The sequence below is a fragment of the Cetorhinus maximus genome, chromosome 9 (assembly GCF_964194155.1).
Source record: "Cetorhinus maximus chromosome 9, sCetMax3.hap1.1, whole genome shotgun sequence".
NCBI lineage: Eukaryota > Metazoa > Chordata > Chondrichthyes > Lamniformes > Cetorhinidae > Cetorhinus > Cetorhinus maximus.
The window spans coordinates 99727291-99747160 of record NC_135887.1 but is presented as its reverse complement, the minus strand read 5'-3'; the positions used below and the strand labels follow the sequence as shown (position 1 = coordinate 99747160).

At 42.0% G+C, this 19870-nt stretch overlaps 1 protein-coding gene across 2 annotated transcripts in view; it reads right to left on the bottom strand.

Moving 5' to 3' along the window:
- tmem41b (transmembrane protein 41B) overlaps window positions 1-18232 on the bottom strand; it is a 45278-nt gene extending 27046 nt beyond the window's left edge. Inside the window, exons 1-3 of one of the 2 annotated variants that reach the window (XM_078549181.1) lie at window positions 18007-18232; window positions 3453-3570; window positions 103-199 (exon numbers count right to left, since the gene is read on the bottom strand). In XM_078549181.1, the coding sequence (XP_078405307.1) occupies window positions 103-199; window positions 3453-3570; window positions 18007-18121 (330 nt within the window). In that variant the 5' untranslated portion in view covers window positions 18122-18232. Of the gene's footprint in view, window positions 1-70; window positions 200-3452; window positions 3571-18006 lie in introns of both variants that reach the window. The other variant, XM_078549180.1, reaches the window with a different exon arrangement.
- Between the last annotated feature and the right edge of the window lie 1638 nt (window positions 18233-19870).

The window sequence follows — 19870 nt, the reverse complement described above, 5'->3', positions numbered from 1 at the left end:
GCATCTATTTAATATAGTGCTCCACCTTTTTATTATGCAAACATAATGCTGATCACAAGTAAAAGGATACAAAATATATGTGGTAAAGTACGCTACTAATACTTGTACATAGTAGGTGTCCTTGTATTTGGAAAGAACCTTTCCCAATGCCTTGGCATCGTCCATGTCTTTAGGAATTACAATGGTCTTTTGCTCCTCTCTACAAGATCAAAAAGCAGAATGACAAGGTTAATGAGCAGCTTTGCAGCAAACATTATTTGAATGCCATTTCTTGACAGAAAATAACATTTTTTATAAGAATACATTTTTGTTTTTAGAAGATTTCCCATAGTACATCCTTTTTCTGTTTGATGGTCCAGCTTCTCACACTATATTCTTTGAATCACATCTATGAATAATCTTTGTTGCATTTGATTGATAGTGATGGAGATATATGGGGTGTTGGTGTTGGGTGGGGGAGCGGGGGGGTTGAGACAGTGGGGAATTGAAAGGGACACTGCCTTCAATATGAGCAGACCCAATTCTAAGTAACCAGTCAAACAAACAGCCTCCACCATTGCAATGGAGTAGAGCTAAGTCGATAGCTCTTTCAAAGTGTTGACACAGACACCATGGGCCAAATGGTCCCCTCTGTACTGTATGATTCTATAATTAATTTATATATTGTCTTTAGCATAGAAAACATTCCAAAGGGGTATTACAAAGGAAGGGAGAGGAAAGAAAAAATATATATACATATATATGAGCCAGCATTGATTCACAGTGTGAAAATTAGGGCAGGTGACCAAAGGTTTTTTGAAAAATAAAGATTTCAGGAAAGCTTTTAAAAATAAAGAAACAGAAGACAAAAGGTTTTGGACAGGATTTTTAAAATGATAGGATTTTGGGTCTATCACCAAAGGTAGGGGCAGAGATTGCACCAAAAATACAGGTTTGGAAGACTGATGATTGTGGACATGAATTCAAGGCCGAAATTTGCAGAGATAGAGTAGTGCATGGTCATTGAGGGATTTGAAGATGGGGACAAGGAATTAAAGGTAATGTTTCAGGACAGAACCAGTGTAGGATTAGTTAATTGAATTTAATTAACTTTCTGATTTTTCAGAATTTAATTTTCAACATAAACATAGATACTTGCTAAATTCATATGGAGAATGTTGTTGAGAATATGTGCGACTGAAAATGCATCACTTAAGAACCAGAATAAATGAAGGATAAGTGCTAAAATACAGGAGTATACAAACAGTTGGACATTATTGAATATTTCATCCTGGGGTGTTGTTCCAATATAGCTGATAGCTCTCTGGTAACTCTCCTTCTTGACCATTTGTCATGATTGAACTTCAAAAATAAGCCACTTAATTGTGGGAACATCATAACCTTAGGAGTGATTGTTCTCATCCAACATTCAAAGAACCTTGCCAGCAGGGGTCATTGAATGGAAATCAGGAGATGAATGCCAGGTCGATTTTTATCCTCCTTGGCATACTAAGGTTGACAGCAGTAATCAGAGCTGCCAGAACTCCGCACAAATCAAGAATCCAAGCTGAGACGTTATTAGTCTAAGGTGGTACAATTACCCATTGAGCTATCAAAGGAGCTACATCATCTGATCTTAAACAATTCTTGCAGAGGATGATGGTTTTCCTTATGATGCAGCCTTAATACTAATCTTGTTCGCACTGCATCTGACACGATCCAAGACAAAATTGTGCTAAGTCCTCAGAGAGCTGTTCTATGCTGATGATGCTGCAATAGCAATCCATACCGAGGAACACCTTCAGTGGCAAATGGTCAGACTCTCTCACGCCTGAAAGGAGTTTGCTTTGACTATCAGCATCAGGAAAACAAATGTCATGGTCCAGGACATTACAATATGATCATGAATTAGCATCGATAATGTGATACAGGAAGTTGTTGATGGCTTTATATATCTAGGATCCACAATCATTAGCAATCTGTTACTTCATGCTGAAATCAATACGTGCATTGCAAAAGCTGTAGCTGTTATGTCCAAGCTAAATAAGATTGTGAAACAACAGAGAACACCAAATTGCAAGTGTACCAAACCTGCGTCCTCAGTGTACTCCTCAACAGTGGTGAGACCCAGAAGGAGAAAAGGCTGAACAGTTTCCGCCTTCAGTGTCTCAGACATATCCTTGGCATCTCTTGGCAGGACAAGGTCACCAACTCAGAGATCCTGGAGCATGTTAATTCAGACAATATACACTCATTACTAAGCCATTGACATCTGTCGTGCCTCAGTCATGTTCATCGGATGAATATTGGTCATATGCCCAAAGGCCCTCTGTACGGTGAACTGGCCAGTGAGTCATGGCCTACTGGACATCCATACCTTCACTACAAGGACACCTGCAAACGAGATGTGAAGATGGGTGACATTGGCACAGACAACTCGAAGATAGCAGCTGATGGCCAGACCTCTGGGGAGTGACTCTTCGGAGGGGCGTTGGAAGAGACAAGGAGAATCAGAAAGCCCACCTGGCTGAGAAGAGGGCCCAGAGAAAACTGAGGCCAGTGAATCTCGCACCGTCTCAGGCCACTGCCTTCATCTGCAGCAAGTGTGGCAGAGACTGCAATACCAGAATGGGACGTCTGAGCCCACCAGGTGATGTTTAGCGCAGAGTTGACCACCAAGGCATAAACCATCGTCTCACCAGACAGAAGGCTGCCAGAGGATTCAACACGAAGATGACCTACATATTGGAATAAAGTTACATGAGAAATGCTCATGAATATTCTTTCAAGGATCTTGGTGTATCTAAATAATGGATTTCACATTATACAGCCATTAATAGATGCTCATTTCATTATTCAGTTAAAATTTCTTTTGGCTGCAAACAGTGACACCACTATTCCCAACCAAGCATCTCCGCTCTGGCTAAGTACCCCAGTGATCAAACTAGAAAACACAGAACTGTAAATGATTGGGATTTATTTTACATATATTATCCCTGTGTAACTATCCTCTATTCATGTATTTTGCTCGTGAATTCACCCTGCCTTTAATCAGGAGATATTTCTCCAGTTTCTATCACAAGTTCTGTTTTCTGTGATTCATAGAAATTCTTTTTAAGTAGATTCTGTAGACTTATTGCAATAGCGCATTGTTTAAACAGACAAATAGACTTAGTTTTGGATAAAATACACTGTTTGCCTATACAGATTTTACATTAAAGATACAATGCTACTGCTTGAAGAGGGACATTCTAGTGTGCTGTTAACCAGTTGCATCTCAACAAAAATAAATACAATCTACTGTAATTTATTTTCTTGCTTTTTGTGGCACTTAAGGATTGCTGTACTTGCTTATGGAAACAGCATACATTGCATAAAGTAATTAATTGCATGAAATTCTTGAGGCATTTTAACATGATACATGCAGGTTGCTTGGAAGAAGTAGGTTTCCTTTCAATTTTACAAATACTTACTCATCAAGCTCTGGGAAATTCCTGTATACTAGGTACATAATAAAAGCAGCCGAGAAGAAGGTAGAAAGAAGAATAAAGATAGACATCCGGGCTGATCCTCCCTCCAATGATGTTTTCCCTAAAAGTACAAAATGATGATCATTAGCAGAAAAATTCAGAACCATTAAAATCAACTGACATTCTAGAAATAATTTCCATGACAATACAGAGATTAAAATATACATCTATCAATATATTACATTCTATGATTCAATTTGGACATGCCCTGTGTAACAATTCTCTTGCACCTCAATAATGCCTCTATGCTTTACCATATAAAGTTGAAATGCCGACAACAACTTATATTTATATAGCACCATTAACATCTCGAAATGCCCCAAGGTGCTTCACAGGAGCATTATAAAACAAAATATGACACTGAGCCACATAAAGAGACATTAGGTCAGATGGCCATAAGCTTGATTAAAGAGGTAGGTTTTAAGAAGAGTGTCTTAAAGAAGGCAAATCAAGTTTGAGAGACAGCTGTAGGGAGAAACTTCAGACCTTGGGGTCTAGGCCACCAATGGTGGAGTAATTATGATTGGGAATGCACAAAAGGCAGGAATTAGAAGAGCACCGATATCTCAAAGGGATGTGGTACCAGAGGGATTTGAAAACAAGGATGAGAATTTTAAAATCAAGACATTGCTTCACCAGGAGCCAATGTAGGTCAACGATTACAAGGACGATGGGGAACCGACTTGCTGCATGTTAAGACATGGGCAGCAGAGTTTTGGATGACCTCAAGTTTACAGAGGGTAGAATGTGGAGGACCATCTAGGAATGTATTGAAATAGTTGAGTCTAGAGGTATCGAAGGCATGGATGAGGGTTTCAGCAGATGAGCTGTGGAGAAGGCAAACAATGTTACAAAGGTGGAAACAGACGGTCTTAGAGATTGCACGAATACTAGGTCGGAAGCTCACCTCAGGATCAAATGTGACACCAAGATTGTCAACAGACTGGCTTAATCTCAAACTGTTGCCACGGAGAGGGATCGAGTCAGTAGTAAGGGAGCGGAGTTTGAAATGAGGACCGAAAACAATGACTTCAGTCTTCCCAATATCTAATTAGAGGAAATTTCTGCTCATCCAGTACTCTGTCAGATAAGCAGTCTGATAATTTCGCAACAGTGGAGGAGTCAAGAGAGATGGCGGGGAGGTAGAGTAGGTGTCATCCACGTACATGCGAAACTAACAACGTTCAGATGATGTCGCCATAGGGCAGCACATAGATAATAAATAGGAGGGGACCAAGGATTGATCCTTGGGGGACACCAGAGGTAATGGTGCAGGATCAGGAAGAGAAGCCATTGCAAGTGATTCTTTAGCTGTGATTAGATAGATAAGAAGGGAACCATGTGAAAGCAGCCCCACTCAGCTGGAAGACAGTAGAAAGGGACTGGTGTGGTCAACCATGTCAAAGGCTGCAGACAGGTTGAGAAGGACGGGGAGAGAAAATTTACCTTCGTCACAGTCACGTAGAATGTTATTGGTGATTTTGGTAAGAGCCATTTCGGTACTGTGGTAGGGCAAAAACTCGATTGGAGGGATTCAAACATGGCGTTCTGGGAAAGCTGGAACCAAATTTAAGAGATGACAACATGTTCAAGGACTTTGGAGAGGGATGGAAAACAAAACATTGAACTGAATATTTAAAGATCCCTTGGAACCTTAGAAACCACTGAAGCCAGATCTGAAACCCTCGGTGGGCGGGGGGTATTTTTGGGATGGCAACCTTTAACTAATGGAGTGCCACAGGGATCAGTGCTGGGGCCACAATTATTTACAATATATATTAATTGCTTGGAGGAGGGAAGTGAATGTCCTATTGTCAAGTTTGCGGATGACACAAAAATAGGTGGGTAGGCAAGTGGTGAGAATGACACAAAGAATCTACAGAGCGATATAGACAGGTTAAGTGAGTGGGCAAAAACTTGGCAGATGGAGTATAACGTGGGAAAATGTGAGGTTATGCACTTTGGCAGGAAGAATAGAGAAGCTGAATATTATTTACATAGAGAAAGACTGCAGAAAGCTGCAGCATAGGGGGATTTGGGGGTCCTCATGCATGAATCATAAAAAGCTAGCATACAAGTTCAGCAGGTAATAGGTAAGGCAAATGGAATGATGACCTTTACTTCAAAGGGAATGGAATATAAAAATAGGGAAGTCTTACTAAAGCTATACAAGGCACTAGTTAGACCACACCTAGAATACTGTGAACAGTTTTGGTCCCCTTATCTAAGGAAAGAAAAACTGGCATTGGAGGCAGTCCACAGAAGGTTCACTAGGTTGATCCTGGGTGTGGAGGAATTTTCTTACGATGAGAGTTTGAGTAGGTTGGGCCTGTACTCATTGGAGTTTTGAAGAATGAGAGGTGACCTTATTGAAACATATAAGATTCTTAGGGGGCTTGACAGGGTAAATGCTTAGAGGTTGTTTCCCCTTATGGGAGAGTCTAGGACCAGAGGGCATAATCTCAGAGTAAGGGGTCGCCCATTTAAGCCAGAGATGAGGAGGAATTTCTTCTGAGGGTAGAGAATCTGTGGAATTCTTTACTCCAGAGGCTGGGTCGTTAAGTATATTCAAGGCTGAGATACAGATTTTTAGTTAGTATGGCAATCCAGTGTTATGTGGAAAAAGCAGGAAAGTGGAGTCGAGGATTATCAGATCACTTATGATCTCATTGAATGGTGGAGCAGACTCGATGAGCCAAATGGCCTACTTCTGCTCCTACGTCTAGTGGTCTGTGCCCTGGCCCTTACACTCTCTGTTTGGAAATATCAGGAAATCACCAACGAACCAAACCTCAAACTCAATTTCCCAATTCAACAAACCTCATATTTCCTCAAAGTTCTGCCAAATCTCATTTCTACAGTGACACAAAACCAAAATGATCTCTCCTTTATTCTCACTTTCTCTTTTTTTTCTCCAATGTTGTCCAAACAACAGTCCTCCATTTCTGAAAACCAGAGGATGATCCCTAAACTTCTGCCAAAGCCTGGTTGGCCACAGTGTTACTAAAACCTAGGACATGTCTGACACATTCATAGAATATTCAAGGGAACCAATCATTAGTAGGATCACATAACTAGGCAAAATATCATATGGTCTTCAGAGCAAGTAAAATTTCACCAAACAAGAAATCTTTTTGAGGATTTGCTTTAACGATGTTTGCAATTTTTTTTTCTTATTCATTTTCCAACATCAGGATTCTAGTTCAGATATTATGGCAGTAGTAGAATAAAAAAGGTGTATTTTCCCCAATTCTACAATTTTGTCAGGGACTTTCTCAAAATGATACTCACACAAGAGAACTTTTAAAAGATTTACAATGAATGAATACAATCGGATACAGCTTTCCCAGACAAGTTATTCTAAAACAATGTCTTCAACAATCCACATACTCATTATATGTCAATTCTTTAAGAGTTGCCTTTTTTCAGTCACAGCTTCAGCATAACCAGTGTTGGATGTTTTAGGCTGTCAAAGTGGGTTTGTACAGAGAAAGATACTTTGTGCACATAACATTTAACCTGAAGGACTGAACGTTATTAGTTTGCCTGTTCGAAATTTGATCTCTTACTTGCCTGAATAAACAAAAGCACCGTCATTTTTCAAGATTTCTATCTCAACGACGTCATCCAAAAATCACAATGTCAAGATCCACGTCTTCACTGATGACACCCAGCTCCACATCGCCATCAACTTCATGACTCCTCCACTGTCTCCGATTTATCATGCTGCTCATCTGACATCCAGTGTTCCAGTAGCAGATATTTTCTCTAACTAAATATTGTGAATGCCAAAACCATTGTCTTCATCCCTGCCACAAACTCCTTCCCTAGTCACTACTGATTCCATCCTTTGCCCTGTTGAGGTTGAGACTATTTGCAAACTCAGCATCTCATGTAACCAAATTGATCATTCAACTCCATAACCTCTCCCATTACCACCTCCATAACATTTCCCATCTCCACCCCTGCAACAATTCATCATCTGCTGAAATCCTCACTGGTGCTATTGTTACCTTCAAGCTTGACTATTTCACAAGTCTGCTGACGTACCTCCCACCTTAAACCCACCATAAACTTAAGCTCATCCAAAACTCTGTTGCCTGTATCCTAACTCACATCAACTCCCATTCAACCATCACCAGTGCTTGCTGATCTACAGTGGTTCTTGGCCCACAATGCCTCTATATTAAAATAGTCCCATTTGTTTTCAAATCCTTCCATAGCTTCTTCCTATCTTAGCTCTGTAGCCTCCTCTAAAGAGAAAGAAAAAAAGCAGGAAAGTAACTTATCACATCTCTCAAACCTTCCAAATTCTCATATCCAATGAATTATCTTTTTGAAGTGTTGTCAAATATCGGGATAAATATGCCAGAAATTTATACACAGCAAAAGCCCACAAACAGCAATGAGATGAATCTGCAGTTCAGTTACAAAGGAATGTCAGCCAGATCAGTGCTTCTTCAAACAATGTGATGGAATCTTTTACATGCATCTGAACGATTGAAACAGGCAAATACCCTTATACAAGTGTGTTGGTTAATTGAGGCTCTCTCTGGCAATGCAGCACTCCCTTGGAGCAAGGAGGGTGTTTGCCACGGAATCCTAGGGTAAAGAGAGGGCAAGAGAGAGAAAAAGAAAGGTAGAGAGAAAGAGAGAGAGACTGTAAGAGATAGAGGTGAAGTCAGGGCAAGGTAAAGGAGCTGGAAAAGTAAAAAGTTAAGGGAGAAACAGCATTAAGAGGGGAAAAAAACAAAGTCAACATTTCACTTCAGCAGTCATTGGTCAGTTGCTCATTCCGTGGTTAATGAGGATTTGCGCACATGCTTGAGCTTTCTTCTTGCTCTCACCTCTTCGGCTTTCGTCAGCAGCCTTGCTTAAAACCTGATGAAGTAGGGCTTGCCATCATGGGTAGTCCAGTATACACACTTCCCAGCTGTTGAGGTCAAAGCCTATTTTCTTCAAGTAGGCTTTCAGGCTATGTTTGATAATGTTTCCGCTGGCCACCATGTGATCTTAACACATTCCCTAACTATTGCACAGTGACAGCCTTGATTATGCAAGTCCTGAACCTAGAACCTTTTGACTCAGAGGTTTGAGCACTAGTTAGCATGATACTTGTAATGATTTCACCTAATTTCCCACAATTTAATTTAATCTAAAATCACAGCTTTATAATTATTAGATTACCTGTAGTAATCATAGTCTTCCTTGTTAATTTAGTGTAACCTCAAGTAAAATGAAATTCTCCAAATGGATGGATGACAAAGTGTGATTTATTTTTGCGTGTGATTGAATTTTGTTCATGGAATTAATAAAAAACCATCAGGGACAATCTTTTTGCAAGCTCTATACCACAATTTCATGAGGTGTTATTCCCATGTCTGTTTATTCAGAGTCTTGTGATCAAGAATCTCAGCTGTTGACAGATACAGGTAATAGAGGCCATAATATTGAATGAAAACACACAGGAACTATTTCAAGTAACCATAATCAGAAGTCAAGGGACAGAAATGGAGGGAGCTAAATTGCATTCCTGGAATACGGAAGACCATACAACTGATGATCAACTTTATTGCTACTGAAACCCTCATCCATGCCTTTGTTATTTCCAGACTCAATTATTCCAATCATCACCTGGCCTGCATTCCTTCTTTCATCCTTCATAAACTTAAGCTCATTGAAAACTCTGCTGCTTATATCCTAACTCACACCAAGTCCCATTCATCCTTCACCCATATGCTCACTGACTTACACTGGTTCCAGTTGAGCAATGCCTTAATTTTGAAATACTCATCCTTGTTTGCAAATCCAAATGGCCTTGCACCTCTTGATCTCTCTAAGCACCTCCAGTCCCATCAAACCCTTTGAGATCTCTGAGCTCCTCCAATTATGTCCTTCTGCACATCCCCAATTTTAATCACTTCACCATAGGCAATTGAAGGCATGGTTGCCAAAGTCGTAAACTCTGGGATTCCCTTCCTAAATCTCTCCATCTCTCTTTCTCCCCCTCTCTCCTTAAAACCTCTCTCCTTGACAAAGGTTTGGGTCAGCTGTCCTAATATCACTTTATGTGGCTCAGTGTCAAATTTTATTTGATAACTCTCCTGCAAAGCACCTTGGGACATTTTACTACATTAAAGGCACTTTATAAATGCAAGCTGTTGTTGTAGTTGATAATCTAACATCCTTGTCTCTTTGTTCAATATTGCATACAAATAAGTGTACACCAAAATATTTCAAGTATGGTTTGGGATTCTCCTAAATGTGTATACCAGCTAGGAGCATTGCAGCACTGAAGCACCAACTGTGTAATTTGATAAATCAAGACAATTATTGCAACGTGAAATCAGTTAAACTAGCTCAAAATGGCTGTCCTGCTAAATCTTGAATAAAAGTTCTTTACAGATTGATTCACAAGTGTGGTACAGCACAGATAGAATGGGCATGAAGTTGCCCAAATTGTTTCTAGGCAATAAAAAAGTTGCACAGACATCTACCATTGTTACAGCACAGCAATGAAGTGTTATATTACTAGATTAATAATCTACATGCCTGGACTAAGAACCCAGAAAATGTCAGTACAAATCCCACCGCGGCCATTTGTGAATTTGAGTTCAGTGTTTTTTTAGGACAGATCTGGAAATAAAATAAAAGATTGGCAACAGCAAGACTAACTAAGATGCTGGTGAATCGATAGAAAAACCAAACTTGTGCAACTAATATGCTTTAGGGAAGGAAAGTCCAAAGACAGTGAAACTATGGGAATTTGCTTTCAAAGAGGAAAATATGTACAAAGGAGAGAAGGCTGTGTATCTAACACAAGGGTGAAAAGCCTCCGGCATCTAAGCCTCAAGCTGCTGTCTAAAAAGAACTGAAGTTAAGAAAGCTCACTTTGAATTGGATTGTTCAGGGTATCATGTTTCTTTGCCTGGGTCTGTTTAAATCCACTTGTTTTACTTGTTTTTCTTACCTTCTCTTGAACTTTTCATTGAGAACTGTTGGCGTGACATTAGTTGTCTCAATTTCTCTGCTCCTCTTACACATTCTAACCTGTCTCTCTCTGAACTTGTTGCACTCCGTTCTCTCAGGTCCAACCCTGACATTGTCATCAAACCTGCTGACAAGGGTGGTGCTGTTGTTGTCTGGCGCACTGACCTCTACCTCACAGAGGCTGAGCGTCAACTTGCAGACACTTCCTCCTACCTCCCCCTGGACCATGACCCTACCACTGAACACCAAGCCATTGTTTCCAGGACTGTTATTGACCTCATCTCCTCTGGAGATCTTCCGTCCACAGCTTCCAACCTGATAGTCTACCAACATCGGATGGCACGCTTCTACCTCCTACCCAAAATCCACAAACAGGACTGTCCCAGCAGACCAATCGTGTCAGCCTGTTCCTGCCCCATGGAACTCATTTCTTGCTATCTTGACTCCATTCTCTCTCCCCTTGTCCAGTCCCTTCCCACCTACATCTGTCATTCCTCTGACACCCTACATCATATCAACAGTTTCCAGTTCTCTGGCCCCAACTGCCTCCTCTTCACCATGGATGTCCAATCCTTCTACACCTCCATCCCCCACCAGGATTGTCTGATGGCTCTCCATTTCTTCCTCGAACAGAGGCCCGAACAATCCCCATCCACCACTACTCTCCTCCATCTGGCTGAACTTGTTCTCACACTGAACAATTTCTCCTTAAACTCCTCTCACTTCCTCCAAGTAAAAGGTGTGGCTATGGGTACCCGCATGGGCCCCAGATATGCCTGTCTCTTTATGGGGGGATGTGGAACATTCCTTGTTCCAGTCCTACTCCGGCCCCCTCTCACAACTCTTTCTCCGGTTCATCGATGATTGCTTTGGTGCTGCTTCATGCTCTCGTCTGGACCTGGAAAAATTTATTAATTTTGCTTCTAATTTCCACCCCTCCATCATTTTCACATGGGTCATCGCTGACACTTCCCTTCCCTTCCTTGACCTCTCTGTCTCAATTTCTGGTGATAGACGGTCCACCAATATTCATTACAAGCCTACCGGCTCCCACAGCTACCTCGATGACAGCTCCTCACACCCCGTTTCCTGTAAGGACTCCATCCCATTCTCTCAGTTCCTTCGCCTCCGTCGCATCTGTTCTGATGATGCCACTTTCAAAAACAGTTCCTCTGACATGTCTTCCTTCTTCCTTAACCGAGGTTTTCTACCCACGGTGGTTGACAGGGCCCTCAACCGTGTCCGGCCCATATCCCGCGCATCCGCCCTCACACCTTCCTCTCCCTCCCAGAACCATGATAGGATCCCCCATGTCCTCACTTATCACCCCACCAGCCTCCGCATTCAAAGGATTATCCTCCGCCATTTCCGCTAACTCCAGCATGATGCCACCACCAAACACATCTTCCCTTCACACCCCCTGGCGGCATTCTGCAGGGATCGTTCCCTCTGGGACACCCTGGTCCACTCCTCCATCACCCCCTACACCTCAACCCCCTCCCACAGCACCTTCCCATGCAACCGCAGAAGGTGCAACACCTGCCCCTTTACTTCCCCTCTCCTCATCGTCGAAGGGCCCAAACACTCCTTTCAAGTGAAGCAGCATTTCACTTGCACTTCCCTCAATTTAGTCTACTGCATTCGCTGCTCCCAATGCGGTTTCCTCTACATTGGAGAGACCAGACGCCGACTGGGTGACCGCTTTGCAGAACACCTTCGGTCTGTCCGCAAGCATTACCCAGACCTCCCTGTCGCTTGCCATTTCAACACTCCACCCTGCTCTCATGCCCACATGTCCATCCTTGGCCTGCTGCATTGTTCCAGTGAAGCTCAACGCAAACTGGAGGAACAGCACCTCATCTTCCAACTAGGCACTTTACAGCCTTCCGGACTGAATATCAAGTTCAACAATTTTAGATCATGAGCTCTCTCCTCCATCCCCACCCCCTTTCCAATCCCCCCCATTTTTTTCCCAATAATTTATATAGATTTTTCTTTTCCCACCTATTTCCATCCATTGTTTTATCTCTACCTTTTAGCCTATTTCGATCTGTTCCCTTCACCCCACCCCACCCCCACTAGGGCTACCTGTACCTTGCTTGACCTTTCTACCCTTAATTAGCACATTCCTTAGATAACATCAACACCTTCAACACCTCTTTGTCCTTTTGTCTATGACATCTTTTGGCTATCTCCACCTATCACTGGCCCTCTATCCAGCTCTACCTGTCCCACCCCCCCACCTTAAACCAGTTTATATTTCACCTCTTTTCTATTTTTACTTAGTTCTGTTGAAGAGACATACGGACTCGAAATGTTAACTGTGTTCCTCTTCACAGATGCTGCCAGACCTGCTGAGTTTTTCCAGGTATTTTTATTTTTGTTTTTGATTTCCAGCATCTGCAGTTTTTTGCTTTTATCACTTGTTTTACTGTTGCCTTAACAGAGGTGTAACTGAGAGTCAGAATAACTGGGGATTAGAAGTTATTATAGTAGTAATTTCTAAACCTATGTATGTGCTTAAAATCATTTAAAAAAATTTAATAAAGGTTTAATTTAGTTGTGTAAGAAACGTATAAGACTCAGGTGGTCTTATTACTACTGAATTCAAGGCACACATCTCGAAATATATACAAATTGTAAAAATAGTTGTGGCAGTTGTTTCAAGTTTCCCTCTGGGATTTGAACAGCTCAGCGTTTACCATTCACTTTGCCATAACACTCAATAAGGTCTTTTCTTGAGATGAGAATTGGTCCTCTAGAGAGCAAGTCTGGTGAATTCATCATGTGAAAAAAGAAAATGGCAAAAGTATTTTGCGGCTGTCTTCACTGTAGAAGGCTTAGAAAACTTCCCAAGAATACTTGAAAATCAAGGGGTGAAAGGGAGGGAGGAACTTCAAATAATTACCATCACTGGGAAAAGATACTGGAAAAATTATTAGAACTAAAGGGTGACAACGCCCCTGGACCTGACAGCCTGCATCTTAGGATCTTAAAAGAAGTGGCTGCAGAGATAGTAGATGCATTGGCTATAAACTTCCAAAATTCCTTTGATTCTGGAGGGGTCCCAGCATATTGGAAAATAGCAAATATAACACCTTTATTCAAGAAAGGAGGGAAACAGAAAGCAAGAACCAATAAGCCAGTTAGCCTAACATATGTCATAGGGAAATTGCCGGAATCCATTATTAAGGAGGTTATAGGAGGATAATTAGAAAATGATAATGTGATCAGGCAGAGTCAACATGGCTTTGTGAAGGGGAAATTGTGTTCATATGAGCGTGGATAAAGCATTGGTTAGCTAACAGGAAGCAGAGGGGATAAATGGGTCTTTTTCAGGTTGGGGATGAGTAGGGACGTTCACTGACGATTGCATAATGTTCAGCACCATTCATGACTCCTCAGATACTGAAGCAGTCCCTGTTTCAATGCAACAAGACCTGGACAATATCCAGGCTTGGGCTGACAAGTGGCAAGTCATATTCACGCCACACAAGTGCCAGGTAATGACCATCTCCAACAAGAGAGAATCTAACCATTACCCCTTAGCATTACCATCACTGAATCCCCCACTATCAACATTCTGGGGTTACCACTGACCAGAAATTGAACTGGACTAACCATATAAATACTGTGGTTTTAACAGCAGGTCAGAGGCTAGGAATCCTGCGGCGAGTAACTCACCTCTTGTCTCTCCAAAACCTGTCCACCACCTACAAGTCAGGAGTGTGATGGAATACTCTCCACTTGCCTGGATGAGTGCAGCTCCAACAACACTCAAGGAGCTTGACACCGTCCAGGACAAAGCAGCTCTCTTGATTTGACCCCACCCACAAACATTCACTCCCACCAGCACTAACATACAGTGGCAGCAGTATATACCGTCTACAAGGTGTACAGCAGGAACTCACCAAGTTTCCTTAGACAGCGTCTTCCAAACCCATAACAACTACCATCTAGAAGGTCAAGGTCAGCAGAGACATGGGAACACCACCACCTGGAAGTTCCCCTACTCACATCCTGACTTGGAACTATATTGCCATTGCTTCACTGTCATTGGGTCAAAATCCTGGAACTCCCTCCATAACAGTACTTGGATGTACCTACACTACATGGACTGCAGCAGCTCAAGAAAGCAGCTCACCACCACATTCTCAAAGGCAATTAGGGATGAGCAATAAATGCTGGCCTAGCCAGTGACGCCCACATTCCACGAACAAATTTTTTTTTTAAATGAAGCAGCTGTAGATGATCAGGCCTAGGACACTACCTGAGGAACTCCTGCCATGTTGTCCTGGAACTGAGATGATTGACCTCCAACAACCACATCCATCTTGGTGTCAGCTGTGGCTCAGTTCATAGCACCCTCGCCTTTGAATCAGAGGGTTGTGGGTTCATGTCCCACTCCCGGAAACCAAGAACTGTGATTGTACTCGAAAGAAGTTGCAATCTGTGACTGTTGGTAACTCAAAAGAGTTTCCTTTGTGTTAGGTATGACTCCAACCAGCAGACATACCCTGGCAATTTTCCACATTGCTGGGTTGATGCCAGTGTTGTAGCTGTACTGGAACAGCTTGGCTTGGGTGTGGCAAGATCTGGAGCACAAGCATTCAGCACTATTGCCGGAATATTGTCAGGGCCATAGCCTTTGTAGCATCCAGTGCCTTCAGCTGTTTCTTGATATCACGTGGCGTGAACTGAATTGTCTGGAGACTGGCATATGTGATGCTGGAGACCTCTGGAGGAGGCAGAGATTCATCATCCACTTGGTACTTCTGGCTGAAGATTGTTGCAAATGCTTCAGCCTTATCTTTTGCACAGATGTGCTTGGCTCCCCCATCATTGAGGATGGGGTTATTGGTGGAGCCTCCTCCTCCAGTGAGTTGTTTAAATATCCACTACCATTCATGACTGGATGTGGCAGGACTGCAGAGCTTAGATCTGATCCATTGGTTGTGGAGTCACTTAGCTCTATCTATCACTTGCTTCTTATGCTGCTTGGCATGCAAGTAGTCCTGTGTTGTAGCTTCACCAGGTTGACACCTCATTTTTAGGTATGCCTGGTGCTGCTCCTGGCATGCTCTCCCGCACTCTTCATTGAACAAGGGTTGATCCCCTGGCTTGGTGATACTGGCAGAGTGTGGGATATGCTGGGCCATGAGGTTACAGATTGTGGTCGAGTACAATTCTGCTGCTGCTAATGGCCCACAGTGCCTCTTGGTGGCTCTTGTTATATGAATCACAAAAAGTTTGTCTGCAGGTACCACAAGTGATTAGGAAGGCAAGTGGAATGTTGGCATTTATTGCAAGGGCAATGGCAATAGAATATAAAAGTAGGGAAGTTTTACTACAGCTGTACTGGGCCTTGTGAGACCACATCTGGAGTACTGTGTACAATTCTGGTCTCCTTATTTGAAAAGGATATAACTGCATTCGAAGCAGTTCAGAGAAGGTTCACTCGGTTCATCCCTGTGATGAAGGGGTTATCTTATTGAAGGTTGAGTTATACCCATTAGAGTTTAAAAGAATAAGAGGTGATCTTATTGAAACATACAAGATCCTGAGGGGACTTGATAGGTTGGATACTGGGAAGATGTTTCCTCTTATTGGGGTGAATAGAACTTGGGGACAAGGTTTAAAAATAAGGGGTCTCCCATTTAAGATGGAGATGAGGGTAACTTTTTTCTCTCAGAGGGTTGTCCGTCTGTGGAATTCTTTTCCCCAGAAAGCAGTGTAGGCTGGGTCAATGAATTTATTCAAGGCTGAGTTGGATAGACAAGAGAGTCAAGGGGCCAGGGGCAGGGACAGGGGGAACAGAGGGGAAAGTGGAATGGAGGCCACAATCAGATCAGCCATGATCTTATTGAATAACCGAGCAGGCTAGAAGGGCTGAATGGCCTACTCCTGCTCTTAAGTCCAATGTTGCTATGATTTGAATTTGACCATACCTGCATACAGGCTGGCCTGATAACAAGAGACCATTATACTAAGACTCTTGAATTTAGAACGAATTTTGAACTGCTGGAAATATTACAACATGAATACCAGAAAGAGATTGGAGTCATGTGTCTCAATCACTAGAACCATTCAAAAGAACTTGAAGTAGGTGTTGGCATGTTGAGGAAAATTTCCAATGCAAGGCTTCAACACGCCAGTACTGGAACACATGAGGATCAACATAGGGCTCAAATGAAGGTGGCCAAAGTTAAGCAGAACAAGCTTCATTAAACATTAAGTAATATTCTTATAATTTCTCAAATGATTGGACATCATAGTTCACACCTTCCATTCTTCTGATTTTGGACTTATTTGATATCTTCCCTTCTGTCATTCTACCATAGGTAAAAGTGCCCTCAAGATTTTCTGCCTAAACTTTCTCCCAAATTCATCTCAATGTCCAATCCAAAGAGTGGTTTAGAGGCATAATTCACACCCTTATTGTAAATGGTTATATCGATGTTACAGCTTTGATTGAAACTTGGCTCATGGTCGGTGACAACTTGTCCCTTACTGAAGTCTCCCTGCCTAGATACTGTATGTTTATCATTAACTGCTCCACCTAAACTGTTGTGCTGGTGGTATGGTCTTTAATGCCAAATAACACTTTGTTCTCTCTGCCTATTCATCTAGCATCTTCTCCTTTGGGCACTTCACCTTGTTTCAATCCACTCAAGTTTATTTTAAAATCCTTGTTGTCCATCACTTCCCCGTAGTATATATTTCATCAAGATATCCTTCCTCCATTCTTCCACCAGTCACTGCACTGAGCAACTTATTGCAATTTCCATCATCGCTTCACTTGCCCTCTCTCCTCTGAATTTAATCTCCTGTTCTCCCTGCTCACCACCACCCCTTCAACCTTACCAACTATTTCAGCCTCTCTAATCTCATGCCCCCTCTCTCATGGTCATTTCTGACCACAAACTTAAGTATACAACTGGCTTAACCATCCATCACCAGAGCCAGTCAGGCCACATCAAGCATTACTGGGCTTCACTCGCCTCTGCCAAAATTAAAAGAGAATTTGGAATGTCCTGAGGTTGTGAAGGCACTATATAACTTTCCTGCTTTCCCATCTACATACTGCCCCTTCGCAATATAAATTGCCAGACAAACTATGTATTTCAGTGGCATCCAGCTTGACCTCGCCAATCCATCTCTTGACCACTGTACTGTCAGGCTACTTATCTAACACCCACCCTTGGGTAGGCTGTACTCTCCTCCTAGACAATGGGGACATCAAAGACATCATCATAAACTCCATTTACTGGTCACTGTTTCCTATTAGACCCTAAGCTGAGCTGCTGGCATCAGATGGCTCCCCATCAGAGAAGCTGCTGAACACTCACTCAGACCTTAGTAACCTCCATACTCGACCAATTCTCTCCAGTCCTGCTCCCAGAGACTGAGAGATCTTCTCGTCCTCGCTACAGACTCCATTTACCCGCATTTATCAACATTAATCATATTGCCTCGCGTTCCCCGGACGCACCATTTCCCCCGTCACCTTTAGCAGCCTCGCTGTCAGCCGTGGTGCCCAGAAGCGCCGCTTCATCTTGGGCGGCATTATTCAAAATCACGCCGGATCGCCTCACAATTTCACCACTGCTCTTTACGGCCATTTTTCTGTGTTGTAAAGACCGAATGAGTCGGTGAACAAGCGATTGATTCGTCAGAGTCCAGCACTTCTGCCCTTTCACCTTTCACACAACACGCATGTGCAAAAACGGCAACTTTCTGCTCAAATGGACGGCACGAGAGCTCGAGCGCTGCTGCGGCCTGGCGGTGTAACTACTGGGTGTAACACCCATTGCACCGTCGATGTGCTCTCTTAATCCTGCATTTAGGTTTGCACTTCCTTTCTGCAACCAACAATTAAACTTAAGACTGTGACGCTTTAAAATTCACTTGATTTCATAACAACCAGCTATATTTTAATTATATACTTATGTATTTATTTATTGGTATATTTCATTATCACAAAAAAACTTGCGAACTACGCCCCTAACTTCCCAGCAAGTTTTGCTCGACTTCATGTATTAGGCTCGTCAGTTCAAATAGTTACACCATGGCTCATTCATGAAAAATGTCCACTTCAGCAAGATACCAGATGAGCCCAGCAAGAAATTAAGGGAGAACAATGGCTGAGAAAAGATTTTCCTAGTGACAGTACAGTGCATTATGTCCCAGAGTAATGTGATACAGAGTTATTGAGATGGAAAGGTCCCAGGTTCAATTGCTCATCTGTGCAGCGTTAGCTATTACCAATGGTAATCAGCCACAGTAGTTTTTAAGTTGTTTAAGTTTGTTCCTAACATGGTGAGACCCATGGAATCAAAAAGCTTTGTGTGGCACAGGAATGAGAATGGGTCCTATTTGTGGTCAGTTAGATGACATTTGGCTGCTTCTTGCAGAAGGCCTTTTTGGGTGAGAGATATATTATCTTTAACATCACAGAGCCTATCACAAATATTGAACTGGATGCTTCTCCTTTTTCTTGTGAACTTGTCCTAAATGTGGGATCTGTCTTATGAATTACATATATAATAATAGTTAACATTATGGCTTTTTCATTTTCATTTATAAATAAAGGATCATTTTTAATGAAAATGTTTGTGACAGTAATCTCAATTTATTCTGACAGGTTATATGTCTGTATATAAGGTGCAGGTTACTCAGCATATTGATCCTGCTCCACCATGGCATTTCTATTTTTTGAACCCAAATTCTCTGTCGTTTCTCTATATCCCCTAACAACCTTTCTTCTCAACTAAATATTAATGGCACTTTTAAACACCTCAATTGAGTTTGTAACCCTGACCTTATGGGCCAGTGCATTCCATGTTCTCATAATCCTTTGTGAGAAAAAAGAACATTTTTGAAGATTTCTTTGTAAATGATATTGATCAGAATTTTAAGATATGTCTCCTTGTTCATGATTCCCCTTTGAGAGGGAAGAATTGTTTCCCATTAACCTTGTTGATTTTTAAAAAAACTTCAATCTGTTCACCCCTTAACCCTCTCATCTGTATATAACCCAAATTTAATTGTCATCACAGTTAAGTTCCTTCATTCAAGTTACAATCCTGGTGAATTGTTGCTGGATTTTCTCCAATGCCAGTTTCTCCTTCCTAAGGTAGTGCACATAAAACTGAACTCAGTATTCCAAGTGATGTCTGGCCACTGTTTTGTATAACGGCTGTAAAAACCTCTTTGCTTTTGTATTCTGTGGTTCATAATGAAGACAAGCATTTTGTTCGGACTTTTGCTTGCTTTTTGTATTTGAAATCTAGCTTTTCATTGCTTATGTAGTTGTATTCTGCTTTTTTTCAGTTACCTGCCATGCTACTTTCCCTTTTAGACTGCATTCC